This window comes from Lathamus discolor, chromosome 5, assembly GCF_037157495.1.
Source record: "Lathamus discolor isolate bLatDis1 chromosome 5, bLatDis1.hap1, whole genome shotgun sequence".
NCBI classification, from domain to species: domain Eukaryota; kingdom Metazoa; phylum Chordata; class Aves; order Psittaciformes; family Psittacidae; genus Lathamus; species Lathamus discolor.
The window spans coordinates 116,890,613-116,908,608 of NC_088888.1; the positions used below are offsets into that span (position 1 = coordinate 116,890,613).

The 17,996-nt window shown below is 40.0% G+C and overlaps 1 protein-coding gene across 1 annotated transcript in view; it reads right to left on the reverse strand.

The window, feature by feature from the left end:
* PCSK2 (proprotein convertase subtilisin/kexin type 2) overlaps positions 1-17,996 on the reverse strand; it is a 109,388-nt gene that overhangs the window by 40,141 nt on the left and 51,251 nt on the right. Inside the window, exons 3-5 of the mRNA XM_065682298.1 lie at positions 17,104-17,217; positions 15,335-15,443; positions 13,309-13,346 (exon numbers count right to left, since the gene is read on the reverse strand). Of these exons, the coding sequence (XP_065538370.1) occupies positions 13,309-13,346; positions 15,335-15,443; positions 17,104-17,217 (261 nt within the window). The remainder of the gene's footprint in view (positions 1-13,308; positions 13,347-15,334; positions 15,444-17,103; positions 17,218-17,996) is intronic.

The following is a 17,996-nucleotide window of genomic DNA, read 5'->3' on the forward strand; positions in this document are numbered from 1 at the left end:
GCCAGACAACATCAGCCAGATCTTGAATAATGAATAAGCAGCACACTTTTTCTGCCATCCTCCTTTTCAAACAGCCTCCAAATAATACATCAGAGCATCATCCGAAACAGATGGAGCAGAGAAGTGTGCTGGGTCTGAATAACACCTGAGGTCCCCATGAGCCCTCCTGGTATTCTAGTTTCAGAGGCCTTGCTTGGCCACAGAAGGAGCATGTACAGAGCACACAGCAATGGTGGTTTCATCTTCTAGTTATCAGCGAAAAAGCTCATACTTGAATTTCCTCAACACTCATCAAGCATCTGGGCTTAGGTCAAAAGACTGAAAAATGATAAACTGGCTACAAACAACAGGTGACAACTGCTTAACTTAGAACAGTAAGAATAGGTGAGATAACTAGCTGTAACAACTTCCATAATCCAGTTTATTAGAACTATAGAAAGACACTTACTGGCTGTTCCACCTCTGATGTAACTTATTTTGTAAAGCTGAAATGTTTTTACTTCCCAGGTTTAAAAACAAACAAAAAAATGCAGCTGAAAAAAACCCACTGAGACTCATGCCGACATTATATTTATCTTCATTAAGGTGGCCTTATTTTTAAAGTTGCAGTTATGAAGACAAATAGCTTCACTGAGATAGTTTTACACTGCGTTCTTTTTCTACACTAAACAGATTTCCTTTCTCAAGTAACTGATGATTCTCTCTACATACCACTTGGCACTATAATGGCACACAACCTCTTATTTTGCTTTTTTCCCTACTAATTTCCTTCCTCCTTCCCCTGCAGATAAAATCAGAAAACAAACACGAGTTACATCACTGGCTGGTGCGTGAAGATCTTCAAAGAGAAAAGCTGTGGCTAAACCAACTTCCTATTTCACATGGGGATGAAGCACCTAGGCAGTGCAGCACTGATGTATACCATGCCAGTAGACCTAAGCACAGACTTTTCAAGCTTCAAAGAACAGAAGAAATTACCAGTTCCCTTCTCAGGCACCGAGACTGTTGAATGCTTTCCCAGTAAACAAAATGAAAATCCAAATGCATTCAGCTAAATGTCATCTAACCCTCTGTGGCTGTCGGCTAACCCTTGGCTCAGAGGTGTATAGTCAAACTGGACAAAAAACACCCCAAGAATCACAAAAAGTCAGAGAAAATTTAGGCTGGGCAGAATGTTTAAGAAGTAGAGAATTATTTTTTAATAACATTTTATTTATAAGCTAGCTTATTGAAACACCCCCCATTTCCTCTCCCCTGTGCCTTCACCTGACATAGGAAAAAGCATAAGAAATTCAAGCAGGCATGAGACTTTATTAAAAAGCAAGCAGCCATATGAACTTCTGCCTATAATAAAGAAGCTGCTCCACAATTCACCTCTTGGCATTTTTAGCGTGCTCCACAATTTTCAGGTTGATGTAGAGGAAACCTAAAGCACATCACCAACTGTTAATTACTTAGAGCCAGAGCTCTGAAGGCAAAAGCAAGTTAACTGAAAAACAAACCCAACCTATTTCTGCTCAGCCAAACATTCCTTAATTTTCAGAGAAGGTGCATAAGTATCTTTATGCTATACCTACAAAATACCAAATGTGTACTGAATGTTCATAGGGAAGCATACTGCTAAGACAATTCAATTAATAAAATCAAAATAAATTAAGCAACTAGTTACTGTTAAAGATATCAGAGCAAGGACCAAAGTTAAAGCTTCAAAGCTTCAGACTATGGGATGAATTCCTTGATTTCTCTAATTCTGGGAGGGGGGAGGAGGGAAGGAAAAACCTGGCGTCAGTGTGGCTACAGATGTTTGAGCAATTGGATTATTTTATCATAATAGCAAATACAAATTGTGCAATGACTTTGTATTGAAAAATAACATGAACATGCATTTCCTCTAGCTTTAGTGTTCCATTAAAGCCCTGGCCCACGTTCCCTTTCCAATACATGGATTTTTTCCCCCCCTTCATATACTTGTATTCTGTATTAGTGTGACCTACTAAAGTTGGAGAGTAATAGAGGTATAAAGCTGGCAGCAGAGAAATGAGGTTCAGGTCCACTCTCCTTAGTTATACTCCAGTAAGGAATAACTGGCAAGTTTGTCAATACATCAAATATGAGTCGAGTGTTGAGCTGCAGTAAAGGCTGTGTTTGCAGTGGTTTGATGGCAGATAGCACTTTCAGCCTCTTGGAGGGATGAGCTAAAATAGAAGGGGAGCTAAACCCTCTTGCTCTTGTCAATGAGCCCCATCCAAAGTCTCCCAAAATTTACCCATGGGCTCTCCCAGCAAATACAGCAGGCAGGATTCAGATTATACCCAGCACAAAGGTCTCAAGTGGCACTTGGTAGATCAGACGATTTTCCCCATTAGTGTAAGAGAATCTTTAGCGCAGTTTGCAGTACAAACTCAGCTGTCATTCAAATCCAGCCATTTAGCATGACATGGTCTGTGTAAAGACTGCTGGGAGAGAAAGCACTTCCCTGCTGCTGGGGTGGCTGGCAGGCGTTGGCACCCATATTGCTCTCTGTGATCCCCGAGGCATCACAGTCCAAGTCATTAAAAACTGATCAGTTATCTGCAATGCTCACAGCAAAGTGCAGGAATACTGCACCTGTGGTTATAATGGCACTCATAAGACAAATTTGGCAGGATATTACACATGATCCCTTTAACAGGTCACACCAGCCTACTGTTACAAAACAGGCAAACTGCAGCTTTGAACAGAGGGAAAACAAAGTGGTTTAGACAGTTTGAGGAGTCAGCTACAACAGACAGACCTGGTCCATCGTGATTATGGAGAGAAGACAGGAAGAGATATCTGGGGGATACAGAGGAGCTGAAAGTAAGAACAGAAGAGACAGAGAAGTGGTTGGGTGTTTCCTTCTTCTGAAAGGTTTCCCAGTTGACAAGAGAAGAAACCATTAACAGCTCCTCAACTGGTGTTTCACCTTAATTGCATGAATATGGAAGAAGATGAATGGACACATAGAAAGGACATTGTAACCGAATCAAAAGGAGGTGAAGATTTCAGAGAAGAAACTCAAAAAACATAATGCAAAATACTACCTACATTTCTTTAGTCACAAAAAGCAAACACAGGTTGATTTACATGCCTTAGAGTTAAAAAGTCTTGAAGATCTATTCTGTCTTATTCCAGTTGTGTGCTGACCTTATTAGCATAGTTTGACAGCTTCCCAGGGGAGTATTAAAAATGTGACTAAAATCTGTCAAGACTTGCGGGGTTCTCACGGATTTTAATAGACCAATTTATACGCTTTTTCATTAATTAAAAAGTTTGCATTGTTTATTCTGTGTCAATCAATCAGCAAAACCAACGGGCAGCTAAATCCAAGATTTCAGGGACAGAGGGCAGGTTCTTCAGAACAGAGATGCTCATGGAAATCCACACGTATTACACTTTTCAAGTATTTATGCTTTTAAATAGCACATGATCATTCCAGGTTCTTCTCTTAAAGGTTAGTATATTTGATCACAGCTGATGTTTTCACAGTAATTTAAGCAATGTCCCAGACATCATTAGCTGACTGAAAGATTCACAATTACTTCAGTCAGACACGGTATCACTGTTGACTAATTCTGCAACTCAGTTAAGTGCCACTGAATTAAAGTGATTTAGTTTCTCACAAGAAGTGATTCTAAAAAACAAGTGCTAGGATTGCAATTATGAAGTCCTTGAAGACAGCACAACCTCTGTGCTTTCCTTCATACACACTGAGAGATTCACCTTCTTTAATAAAATCCAGACCCCAACCGGCCCTGCAGAGCATTTCCAATGATCCGCCTTTTACATCAAAGCTTATGAGTAAGCAATAAGGGCAGCACATGGAACGTGTGACTGAGATACGGACTGCCATATCCTTTTAACTTTCACCAAACAACAGATACACAACACTGGAAGTGACTGAAGTTTCACCGAATACAAGCTCCTGTTTTACAACAAAACATGGTACCCGGGGCAGTCATGTTTCCACAACTCTTGGTATCATTATTTCCTCAGTTGAAGCACGGAAGTCTGCCTCACACTGTGATGATTAAAAAAAAAAAAAGGAATACACAGCAAAGCAAACATTAGAAACCTGTTATTTATATGATCTGCCAGATTTGTGATTGCTCTGAACTTAATGGAAAAATTACCAGTGACTTCAACGAAGCCAACATTTTATTAGACGTTGCGCACTACTACTCTGTTCCACTGTAAGAGATGTTCATTATGCTTATTGCTTCTGCTGGGAATGCAACAGAAATGAAGAACATGATATTTAAATCAAAGTAATCTGAAATATGGCAGGTGTTTTTGAAGTATCAACCACCAACATAGCTACTGAGAAGTAGAATGTTAACATGGAAAACACAAATGCATATACCTAAAATCAAACAATGCAAAGCAAACAACCATGTCAAGATGAAGAGCCGGGACATAAAAAATTGAATTAATTTTGAACTAACCAAATTAATTCAGAGACACAGTGAAGGAGAGGTGTTTAAGGTATTGGAGATCGTCTGCATCTTCATCTACTCTATTGAGGTTATTACGGTTCTGCAGAAGAAAGCGGACTTCTTGTGCCTCCCTGCTCTTGTCTCCTACAAGTTCAGTTTATCCACAGGGCTTGGCCAAAACTCTCCTTTCAAAATCAGTTTCATGCTCACTAATTAACAGTGGGTTTGAAACTCTCCTTGCCAAAATCACCACTGGGCCTGGAAGTCTTTACCTCTGTCCAATTTTGATGCAGCTAGTGTTCCCAACATGCACCATCTAATTCAGCCTTCCCTGGTGATACCTTGGTAGCCAAAATGTAACTACACTATGAATTCTAATTAAATTCCATTTCAATGCTGATGGATACTCAGGGATTTCAACACTGGTTTATGGCCTAAACAGTATGAGCAGTTGAAATAATTATTCTTTGAAAACTAGAAAATCAATGGAAAAATCTTTAAAACTGTTTTTGCCTTTTCCAACCCAAAATGTGGTGTTTTCACTTTAAGGGAACAGAAGCTCTTTATTTCATTGTGTTGAACTTGGTTTAAAAATACATGGTGTGCACTGCTCAAGGGCACTGTGTATCTGACCCTGTTCTCCCAAGTGGACCATATACCAGAGTGGGGTTTTGTTGCTGCTGGTTTAATTGTGTTCTAGAAGTCAAATACTTAAAAGGAGTTTGAACTGATCCAAAATAAAAGCATTTCACTTTTATTTTCCCGTGAACACTTCAGAAAACGCTGCTCTCCACTAGTAAAAATATTGTTCTAATGAAAGATTTCTGTCCAGTTCTAAAAGCTAACCGGTCTGCAGAAAGGGAAGTAATAAAAAACCCAAAACTATGCAATGCCAGGTCCCTCTATGGTAAACGGTGAGGACTAAAATCTTTCCTCTCCTTTTCTTGCCCAAATAGAAGAGGAAAATATTTCAAAACAAATTTACTTGGAGAAACCCTGGAGAGAGGCACAAGCCACTTTCAAAAGCACCAGCCAGAACTGATGCACAAATGTCCTTATCTGCTCTCTTCCACCCCTGTGCATTTCTCATTTCAGGATTCTTAATTTACTTTCCATGGATGATGCTTTAAATCAAAATTAATACCACTGCTTAATGATTAAGGCGATTAGCCACCTTGCACTTTCTCAGTGTGCAGCTGATTAATTAAGAACATTGATTATAGAGAAAAATAAATGCTGTGGACAATGTGTTGTCTTTAGCTTGCAAAGCGAGTTGTCTCTGGCACCATCTTACATGGCCTGTACACTAGGCATGCATTTAAGTTGAAGATTATTCCTTTCAGGTTGTTCTAATATAGAATAAAGCTGGAAATTTGAAGGACCATGATGATGATCACAGACTGAGCAGCTCTCCTATGAAGACAGGCTGAGACGGTTGGGGTTGTTCAGCCTGAATAAGAGAAGGCTCCAGGGAGACCTTAGAGCAGCTTGCCAGTGCCTAAAGGGGGTCTACAAGAAAGCTGAAGAGGGACTTTTTACAAGGTATGTAGTGACAGGACAAGGGGGAATGACTCAAAGCTGGAAGAGGGTAGATTTAGATTAGATATAAGGAAGGTGAGGGTGGTGAGGCACTAGCACAAGGTGCCCAGAGAAGCTGTGGCTGCCCCATCCCTGGCAGTGTTCAAAGCCAGGTTGTGCAACCTGGCCTAGCGGAAGGTGCCCTTGCCTGTAGCAGGGGATTTGGAACTGGATGATCTTTAAGGTCCCTTCCAACCCAAACCATTCTATGAAACTTTTTTCAGCATTCACTGCTCTTAAAACAGGCAAATGCAACTACAATGCATTAGTATCTTTCTGATTCCAAAGGAATTTATTTTGAGGATATTTTATAGCCAGGAAAAATCAGTGCATCCCCTGAAGAGGCCAACATCAGTGGAGCCATGCCAACTCCAGTGGTATAGATGATGCTAAGCACCAAGAACTTGCAGAAGCAGTCAGGGTCCAGATCTTTCATAACAGGCTTTAGCAAACCTGTTAGCACAACATCTTTCAGTGTGAGAAATCCAGTTTTCAGCTGCAAACACACCTCTGTATGTGACACAAATCATCTCTCCTTAAGGCAATCATACCCCTTTCACAAGTTGCAGCCTCCCTTGCAGAAAAAGCCTCTGGCCACATGAAATAATCAAGAGGAGAAATAGTCTCTAAATTCTTTTTGCTGCTCCATCATTTTAATTGAGTTGAAAGCTAGAAGGCTGTGATAACATCTAGGATTACAGAACATTTTTATCTTTCACCAAGTAAGAAGACACGGACATCTCTTTTACATAGCACCATGGCTTCTCTCCCCCATTAGCGGTGCTCATATAGAACAGCCATAAGGCAGAGAACAGGGACTGTACAGTTAAGACTTTGGTACATGAGCACCACTGTGACGGGCACCTGCAAAAACAGGTATTGTTGGGAGCAAGGAAGGGTTTTTTTCAGGACCCCATTAAGGTTTTCCAGATGTGAAGCATTTTCTGTAAGTGACAAACCCAGCACACAGAGAACTTTGTTTGCCTGGCTGATCTTATCAGAGAAGGCATCATCTCATTTTCAGCCTTTCAGATGTTCAGAGAAAAAAAAACCAACCCAGATCGCACAAAACAGAGGGATGAGCCCAGAAGCTGATTCTGCACAGAGTAACATAAAAAACCAGCCAAGACTGAAACAGAGAACTTCATTCTCTTCCCTGTAAATTGTAATTTATGCCAGTGAAACTTCATTGTCTTGCATGTCTTGACTGATCATCTTCTAAATGCTAAAACCAGACCCTTAGCTGCCAGAAGCCATCTGAGCAGCACAAACAGCCCAACAGAAGGCCATCGCTTTCAGTTGCTAAGGCATCAGTCAACTTGGCATTTAAATGCTTGATCCATCCTTCTATCCTGGCAAAAGAGAGGTTTCATTTTGTTTCAACTATCTCTTGATGAAATTTCTGCCACAATCTGCTTTAAGAGCATCCATTGAGCAGTGCACTTACTGAATTCTCAATGTTAGTAGAAGGATGCTTTGTGAATTTATCCCAGGTTTTGGTTAATAATTTTTAATTGTTATGCTAATGATCACTTCAGAAAACCTATTAGCAAAAAGCCCAACTCCATAAAAAACAAGGGAAACAAACTAACCCCAAACCCAATTAGTGATGTGTTCAAGCATCTGAAACAGCTTATTCCGTTCTTTTCTTTTTGATAATGTGTTATTTCAACACTGCAATTAAAAACTGGTACTAGCAACAATGGCCAGCATGCAGAGTTTGCCCAGAAAGTAACTTTGATGTATTAGCAGTAAGGGTTTATTGAAATTAAGTGTCTAGTGCCTGTGTTCAATAACCCTTTGAAATGCAGTAAGAAATGGCAGTGCAACTGTCTCTTTGAAAATCATGTCATAGGACTCAGATCTCCTAAAGCTAACTGAAATCATTTGCTGATGCCACGCAAGTATGAACCTGACTCTGCTAAGGTTTGGCTTTACGTTCCCAGTGGATCCCTTGGGATGATATTAATGACAGCAGAGAGACACTGGGAGCTTTTCAAGGTCTTCAAGAGGGTCTCCAACAAATTTCAGTCTTGGAACAGTAATGTTTTTCTCGCCACCAGTTACATGTGAACTCTGTTTGACTTGGGCAATTCCATCAGCTGGGACTTTGTGGGGCAGCTCATCAGGTCAAAGCAGAATGGTTCAACAGCTGTCAGTGGAGCTTTGTCAACTTACAAACCCCCACAACTAGGCCCCAGTGATTTTAGTGGAGATACGGATGATTTATATTGGTAAATCATTGAGATCAGGCTCATGGCCTCCAGAGCAATTTGCACGTCCTTACAGTAGTGTGCAGGGAGGCCAAGGCATACTCGGAAATCCATGCTATTGAAGGAAACACAGGCTTTCCAAAAGAAAGAAAGAAGATCCTTTATGCTGTTGCTAAGCTTCGCTACACATATTGCAGTGTATAATTTATCACCTGTACTATTTCTTATTTCTTTTGTGGCTATGAAGATTATTTAATGATGTTTTTGTTCCTCAAGCAAACAATGGAAATTGCAGCTCATAACAGAAATAGAACATTTCCCTGCTTCACTGCTTATGTGATAAGATAATTATTCCAAAAATATGCTTCTGTTTGCCTCTCAGCAAGGCAGGGGGAGCTGTTATCATATTAGCTGGTGACAAGTAACCAAAAGTTGTGAGAGAGAGACTGCTTTGTGTTTAGAGATGTCACCAAAGTGGAAAGAGAAGACAGATAAGAGCACCTGCTGTTCACATTTGAGTATGAAATGGTAGATGACAGAAAACTTCAATTTATTCTAGAGTAACTCCAGAAATTCTTCCCTCATTCCTCACATATGGCATTTTTTGCTCAGCAAATCCTCTCCTGAGTACAGCTTGAGTGACGGCTGGTAAGGACCTTGGAAGATGGAACATAAAGTGGTACCATAGACACATGTTACAGGAAAGACAGAAAGTTAGGGGAGGGACAGCAATGAAGCGCTGCTAGGATGACTGCATGTTTGGTTATGCACACGTTACATCTGTGTAGTTCCACAGATTTCAGAATCTTTTTTCTTATCTGAGTATGTTACATTACCATATATTTCTGCATGATTTCCATTTAACGTTTGCCAGTACTTTGTATACCTACTCACACAGTCACCTCTGGGTTTCCTACAGTAAATGTTTGTCTTATTCTCTCTCCCTCCCCAATTTTTTGAAACAAGCTTTCAGCTTTACGCAGTTCAGATGCTGAAAACAGCAATTTCTTACTCCTGACCCGAGCCTCTTGGTGGCATCCTGATTTTCCTCACTACTGCTAATCAGGAACAAATGCACTTACACGAGACAATCAGCTCCCCGCTGCCATAAATGGGATAATGCAGCCACACTGACCTTCACCAGCAGACATTGGCCAAGTATAAAAGTACCACAATATGAGATCAGATTATGTTTCTCTTCTTGGCACATCCAGTCTCCATTTGCTCTCTTAGTTTTTTCTTGAAAACAATGTATTGATATTTGTACACCCCCAACAGCTGCTGTTCTCCTCTTTTATTAGACATATATAATGTGCAGCCCTTGTAACTTCAGTTTTCTTTCTCACTCAGATGCTGCATCTCAGAGAAGTCAGTCCTGAAAATTGCTGGCTTTGTATGTACAGTCTGAGCTGAAAGAAAACCATGAAGTACATTAGGCTTCAGCTTTTTAATTATCAGTTCATAATGAAGGGTTCTCTTTGTGGGGAAAGAAATAATTTCCCTAAGGCTGAACCTCTGCAGGGTTTCCAAGGCTTGGAAGAAAATATCGATCGTTTGACAATGAGCCTCTCTGCATTCACAGTGCAGAATGGAAAATTCCAGCTTTGCCATAACCCCTTGATCCCAGAAAAGCAAGTAGCTATACTGCAGCAACCTGGGAGGGGGTGCTGGGAGAGCAGTTCATCCAGGCTGTGAGCAGGCGCACTCCCTTCCATGTATATAAAGTGCATTAAAAACAGAAATGGAGACTGAAGCAGTAAAGCTCAGAAACAGCAAAAAAATATATGGATGGAAGTGCGCTCCATACAATAGGTCACAGTTCAGCAATTTTTAGAAGAAAATACAAATTGTTTTTTTCTTTAGAAAGGTCTTTTTTCCCTGACCCTCCATTTTGTCTAAGTGCTAACCCCCATTAAACTATTCAAGCAAGAAAACCAGCAAGTCAAAAACATAAAAGCCAAATTAAGCTGAGTAACCAATGCCAAGTTTTTATACTTGAAAATGCTCAAGTGCCAAAAACACCACCTTTGAGAGACTTTCTAATTGCTCCCAATTTTCCAAGCAAGATGCACAGGCATTGCCAGGATATGCAGGCATTTACACACTCGAGTAACATAAGCTGTAAGCTTTTAATTTCCTAAAAATAAATAATGTAACTGAAGAGAAAGCTGTCCCAAAGTGCAAATGTCGTGAAACACCAAATACGTGGTATAGGAATTGTACAAAGGTGCCTGCAATTGCTATGCCAGCCTGAAGTGAGTTAACAACTCACCCCTGAAGAGACTCACGTCATTGCATTTTTATGTCCAAACTGATCTTTCCTTCAGCTGGATTTAAGTCTGTGCCCTTAATTCATACCCAAATTACTACCTACCGGGAAAGAAGGCCCCTGTGGTCTCTGAGACACAGTAGATGCTGTCAGAGTAGGATCTCCAAGACTGAAGGAGGTCTGTGCAGCCTTGCAGCAAGAGGAGCAGAGGCAGAGAGCAGGTGAACCAAGCCCTGCAACCGCTGCGTGGTACTTGGGCCACAGAGAGATGGCAGAATTTAGCAGCAGGAGCTGGAATTCACCTTGCCCTTCATCAGATGCCTCTCAGACACAGCAACAGCAGCCAGCTCTGCGCAAGGAGGTGCCAGCACCTCTCACCAGTTACCAAGTTTCACTTACCTTGCATATAATGTGTGAATAGATCAGCGCATTGCTTGCTGTATCCTCTGGTATATTCAGCACAGAATTAAAAGTGAAACGTATGCAATGAAGATGAACTATACACACACTCAAGCTATTCTTTCTTTTTCTTTCCCCCAGTACTGTGACAGCCTAGAACTACAGATTTCACAGACAGCTCCTACTTTTCTTTCTGTAAAAAAAACCCATTGGGGTGGTATCTCGTTTAAGAAAGTGATCTTTCAGACAGGGTTTCTGCTGCTCCTTTGAATGACTGCCTTACCAAGCGCTTGATCTTCAGTCTTTTCTCCCCTGTGTCTGCCCTGAACAAGCCATGCCTAATTCTACATTTTACATTGGCCAATCATCTTTTGTCCCTCTTGATCCTGATCATCGCTCCACTACTGGACCCCTCCTTGCTTGGACAAAGTCCTTCCTACACAGACCTTTTCAGATTGTCATCTCCAGATCAGTCTCCTCCCAGGTCCTTCATGACTGCCATTAAAGGTTTGTTGTCCCCATGTCCTACAGCTTTTCTTCTCCAATTTTCATAGCAGTGTTTCTTTTCTGAACTCTCAGATTTGCCTCCAGCTCTGCTATTTGCTCATTTCTAGAATCATGTCTGTCCATTGTCATTCTCTGTGTCATCTTCCATTAATTTCCAAAATCCTCACCATCGCCACTCATAAAACAATACCTTTCTGCTAAGCCTGACAAATATTTATCCATCAAGCAGAAAACATTTTTAGAATTAAAAGAGAAAACACTGTATTAGTGAGAAATCTATTTTAGGTCTCCAGGCATAATCCTAAGGTGCACTGTAAACAACAGCAGTGCTCCTATTTGACATTGTACCAGGTATGCTGTACAGGCTTTTTGCTTCTTTAGCTGAAACATGACTTTTAGAACCAGAATATTCCCACATACTTTGTCCATGCCTGCTGCTGAAAAGTGAATAAAAAGTGCATGCTTTGCCCACATCATACAACAGAACATACGCACAGAGCGCAATTTCTGCAAAGAAAAGGGCTGCCTTTTACAAACTTCTTTATTTGTATGAATCTATGGAAACATCCTACTAAGTTATTCCACTGGGAGGTAATGTTGCAGTTAGGGCACAGGGTTTAATTAGCTGCTCTCAAGTAATTAAGCCAGTTCATAAGAAGTGAAACTGGCTATCCTGCACTTCACCTCTGTGGTCAGCTATTTCCCAAATTCCTTGTGCAATGTAAACGCCTTCTAGATCCATTTATTCTTTACCAGATGTGCTTTGCTACTTGCAACAAGAAATAAATTCTCATCCTGTTTATTATTATTTTCCAAATTGCAAGTACATAAAAATAACTCATAAAATCATATCACAGAATGGTCTGGGTTGGAAGGGACCTGAAAAATCATCTAGTTCCAACCCCTGCCATGTGCATGGACACCTTCCATTAGACAATGTTGCTTCAAGTCCTGTCCAACCTGGCCTTGAACACTTCCAGGGATGGGACATCTCATTTCACAGCTGTTCTATCTGAATGGCTCTTGTTTTTACCAGATTTCCAGTTGTCTTCATTCTTCATTTAGTTGCAGTTGCAAACTAAACCATACTGCTCAGCTGAAGAAGCCTGGGCTTCCCTCAGGAAGTCAGTGGCTGCAGAAGAATAGCAAGACCTAAAGCAGAGATACTGCAACCCCCCCAGCAGTGGCCCAGCTTCTTCATGCCCATTGCCCAACAGAGTGCCACAAGTACACTGGGAGACCAGTGCATCCCAAAGGCAACTGACAGCCCCTGGGTACTGGGAACCCTTGTAGATGCCTGGAGACAGGAGTTATAGTGTCAGCGGGGAGCTGGGAAGAGCCTGGAATAATTAAGAAAGATAAAATCCTCTAGTCCAAAGGTCTGAGTTAGTTTTAAGGAACAGTCACTTGGCACAGCATGTACTGAGAATACACAATCTGTTCTGCACATGCTTTGAAGCACTGGATCAAATCACCTGTTATGAAGGAATTAAGCTGCTCTGAGAGAATTCAAAGGCTAATACATGCCTTGCCACAGCCACAGCTCCTTGCCCCTCCAAGTGACAGGTGCATTCTGCATCTTAATAGCAGGATTTACAGCCAATTCCCAGGTTACTTATTTCTGTTCTAAATCCAATATTGCAAGCTGCAGCTTATTTAATGTGAGGCAGCACTGTCATTTCTCCACAGCAAGCCTTGTCACCTTTCCATCCCTAGTACATACAGGCAGTCCCATTTTTAGTCTGCTTCTCTCAATGTGAATGTATCATCTGTCAAATAAGCCGTTCAGCTATACTGTTGTTTCACTCGCCATTGTAAATTTTGTAGCAGAGGGACTATAACAGTCAGAACATCCACATTTTACAGAAAAAAGTCAGCATGTACTTACGTAATTTGATGCAAGATCAGGGTGCAGATAATCAATTCCTGCAATAAGATAATGACAGAACAGAAACCAAAGGTTAAGAGTTTCAGAAAAGATTTTCTAATGGTCACAGAAGAAAACAAGATTCCTTTGCCACCATAGCAAAATAATCATAGCGAATAATGCAACTGACTGAAATGAGATTCCAGTTCTTAAATGTGGGCTTGTATACTGGTGTACCATTTCAGAGGCACTCTCAGGTAAGAATTTTCAATCACTTATGTCAAAATCCAGGTGCCAATTGAAAAGGGAGCTCAGTGACAATTTATTGACCTGCTTTGTAGACTAGATAATTTTTACTTATTAAGATTAGTTTAAATTACAATTTATCTGTATACAAGTTCTATCATCTCAGAGGATACCCAGACTAACAAGATCAGTAAGCACTGGATCAGTACGGGGTATAAAAAGGAGTGTTTTTAACCAGTGAAAACTGTAAAATAGGTAGACAGAAAATTACCTGACTAGGCTTGGGGAGATCACTAAGACAAACACGTCGGATTATGTGCTTTTAAAAGACAATTTTTAATGTTGTTTTAGAACATTTTAGCAAATATCTGAGCATAGGCTCCCCACCTTGGTAGAGTGCTAAAGACTGCGACAGGGCAGTGATGCAGAATATACTCATTCTAATGCATGGTTTCTTTCTACATATGGCAAATATACAAATCCCAGGGTATGGCATAACAGAAGCAGCAGATCTATACTCTGATGGGATAAGCTGACCTATTACATATCCAGTTAAATTATACACGGAATAGCCACCAATCTCATGTTACATTTTGATCATTACTCTGTCCCATGTCTGCCACCACCACACTGTCACATGCTCCATTTTATCTGCAAGGACAATGTTGTATTATGGTGGTTATTCCGATCAATGATTACCTCCCATTGTGTAGAACCTTCAGCACTAGAGTTGCTGGAAGAGACCCATGTATCTGTGGAGAGCCTTACCGATCCAAATGGTAGAGGAGACAATAAAAGTCTCAATGAAGAATCATGTTACTCAGGTGCTCTTCCAGAGCTACTGGAAAGTGAATATAACGCAAACTACCCCACCTCTCTAAAAGCTGAATCTTAAGGGCCAACAGCTTTATTTGACCTGAAACTCAAATAGTTTGTCATTGTCCCTATTACACTCATGCTCAGCTATTCTGAAAGCTAAGTCCTGCCTCTGTGGGACCACTGAAACTGTGATTTCTCATAACATCACATGAGAGATGATCCCTCACATGAGATTGATTTCTCACAAATATACAGATACCTGAGTCTACTTTCTTACTCCCACAAAAAACTTGTCTTAGGAGTAAGCAGAAGAGGACAGATCTCAGCTGACCCTAGAAAACGTAAGTGGATCCAGGTATTTTATTTATTTATTTTTAAAATTATTCAGTCACCATGAAAGGAAAGCATTCAAAACTTAGCCCAAAGAAAAGCGCTGAGAGACTGCAGAGATTTCCTGTACTTCAGCAAGGAACCCAGGAGTAGAACAGCTGTGATTTCAAGTGTACCTTTTATCTTCACCTTCCCTGAACTTAGCCTCAAATCAGTAATATATTTAATATGCAGGTCTTTATTGACATTGAGCATGAAAGTGTTTAATTATTTCAGCTGTCAAGTATGACTTTGAGAATAATGTAACCCAGAAAATGTTTTCTTAAGTACTTTTTGCACAGCAATTACATCCTCCAGTCAATGCCTCCAGAAGTCAAGGGGAGTCTTTCTTTTGGCTTAATGGCCATTATAGTGTGCCCTGGAAGACATCTGAGTGATAATTGCAAACTACTTTTAAGGCTTGGATATCCATGCTTCAGCATCCCTAGTGAAGTGTTTATAATATGTTTTCCCTGAAGATCTCAAAGTCTTTACGAAGGCTGGTAGTCTCACCATTATAAGCAATCCATCACTACTTTTTAATCTTTCTTTGACTCTGATTATATGGAAAAAGCTACTTAAAATATTACATTAGCATTCAGTCTTCACTTACCATCATCCATAATTCCTATGGTTACTCCCTTCCCTGTGTATCCCAGCTCCCATGCTTCAGCTACATTAAGGTCAAGTCCAGGAGTCCCATCTGCTTGACCAGTGTTAATCTGATACATCAGCGAAAAAGAAGAATAGGTTTTTTTACTGGATAGGCACGTTTTCACAGCCACTGAAATCTGCTTTATGTCTTTGCATGTATCTCTGGTACGGAAAAATGTATTCCATTTGCTTTGGAGTGCACATCTGTACATTTTCGTATCTACTGCAATAATGCAGTAGTAAAAAATCAAACCAAAGCAAAACATCAAAAAACAAACCCTGTGTAAATTCACTTCTTTGTGGTTGATAAGATTTGGTTAAACCCTGAACCTTCTGGACCCCCAAAAGGACTTTTTTACTTAAAATGTCAGGTCAGTAGGTCAATCCAGAAAAAAAATTTAGACCAATGGATTTTACAAAGGACTTTTCTATGAGCAAGAAATGCTTTTTTCTTGAAGGCAGGGATTTACTGAAATTCATGACCACTTGGTTTGGTGCCAGAAACAAGTTCTTTGATAAAAAGGTTAGCCCTTCTTCAAGCAGTAAAGCTCACTCGATGAACTTCAAGGTTTTTTTCCAACCTTGTTTCTGTGCGATTCTATGGTTCTGCAATACAGGCAATTCCCTGTACATTCAGGCATTACTCATTTTCACTCATTTACAAAGTTCTCAAGTTCTGTAGGAAAAATTATATAGCTTTTGCTGTCCAGATGCAAAAAATTTTGATTTTGCATTAGACACATCTAATTTCAGAACATATTTTAGTGTACTTTATAATCTAAACAATGTATACCTTAAGTTTTGTTATTTTTATCACTGCAACATTTTGACTGAAGTACCCAAAAGAGTGAATTAATCCATGCTTTATTTTATCATCTCATCAAGGATTAAGTCCCATCCCTGCTAATGCACCCTCATTCACCTGAAAACTCCTTTTTTTGGGAGAAAAAATGCCAACCCTATTGGATGGAATCATTAAATATAAGAAATGGATTGAAAGGAAAGAGAATATGAAACACTACTCCTAAGCAAAAAAGACCCTTCCTAAATTAACAAGGCAGCACTGCATTTACGAAGTATTTCATTAGGCTGCAAGATTAAAACCGGCCCAAAGTACTTTATCAACCTTTTATATAATTTTGGCTACTTCTATGTAAAATTTTTTCTTATATGACTGAAGACTTCTCCCTATAAAATGACACATTAAAAATGAAACAGTTTAGCAAAATATGAATTTCTTTCAACATTAGCTTAAGCCAAAATTCATCCGTTTTCAGCTGTTCTGCTTTTGACAGAAGAGTTCAATTAATATTCATATTTCCATAGGACAAAAAAAAACCCTCAACTTTTTCTAGCCAATACACTAGAACTTTCTGTTATAATTCTCTAACAATGTTTTACCTGGCAACAGTTCAAAGACATGATTCATATGCAGTTTTAAGGGTCACATCAGCACACCAGGAATGCCCACAGGACACCAATACAGTTCTCTTTCAAGCCTTCTAAGGATCTTTCCATTGACTGAAATGAAATTGAGCTCTTGAAATGTGCTGGGTCTTCCCAGCATAAAAGAGGTACAGTTAAACACAAGAGCATCAAGCCTTAGATCCATTCCCAAGTTCTTGTGAGATATTTGGAAAGAAGTCTTGCAAAAAATTGCATCAGCACAGAACAGCCTGAATGTTGATTACGTAGTTACGATTACTGTGACTTTCTTGCAAAGCTTACCAGGTACCACTGCTTTGTAAATAAAGGATCATTCATGTTGATGTCAATGTCGTTGATGTCTCTATATCCTCTCTTCCTTCTGCTGAAGCCTTCCTGTTGAACAGCTTTCCGTACCTGGAAGGGTTAATTTTTACATCTTTAGCTCAAAATTCTTCACCACATACACAAAGGTTTTGTAACCTAGTTTTTATGGGAGATAAGGATTATGAAATCACACTATTTGTGTCTGTGCCATTCATTTGGCACAGACTGATTTCAGTCAAAATCTGCAAGAGGTAGAGAGCTACAGGACTACTACAATGGCTGCATGGGGGAGAGACACCAAGAAGTGTTCTACCTAGAGGGAAACTACAGCTTGAAGGTATTTTAGACACCCTGCAATGTGGATAAGAAAGAGACCCTACCCAAGCATCATTATTATCATCAGTCTTCTTGATACACTTTTTGCTACCAAAATCAACATTGTTCTTATTAAAAGCTAAAGTTATTTAACTAATTCTCAATATGTCACTGTCCCAAGCTGCAGGCATTTGAGAAAATGAGCATGCAGGTTTCAACCATGCTTTTGCTTTTCCAGATTTTTCTCCAGGGTATTTTCAGAGTACTAGATCGCCTTTCCTGCCAAAGAGATTTGCTGGGAGAAAAAAATCTGGCACTGTGTGCTTTCATCATACTCCTGAGGTTCTGAAAAACATGTTGTGTAAAGCAATCTACTTTCAGGGATTATCCTTGCAGTAAATGAGTGATAAATAAATACGCTGGCAAGAAAAACTAAATGGGAAAAAAGCCACTAAATGACCATGCTGTCTGAAGTGTAAGACACAGAAATACCGGTTATGAAACACAAACAGCCATAGTTTTTCAGAGATAATTTTCTTTATGAACAGCAAATC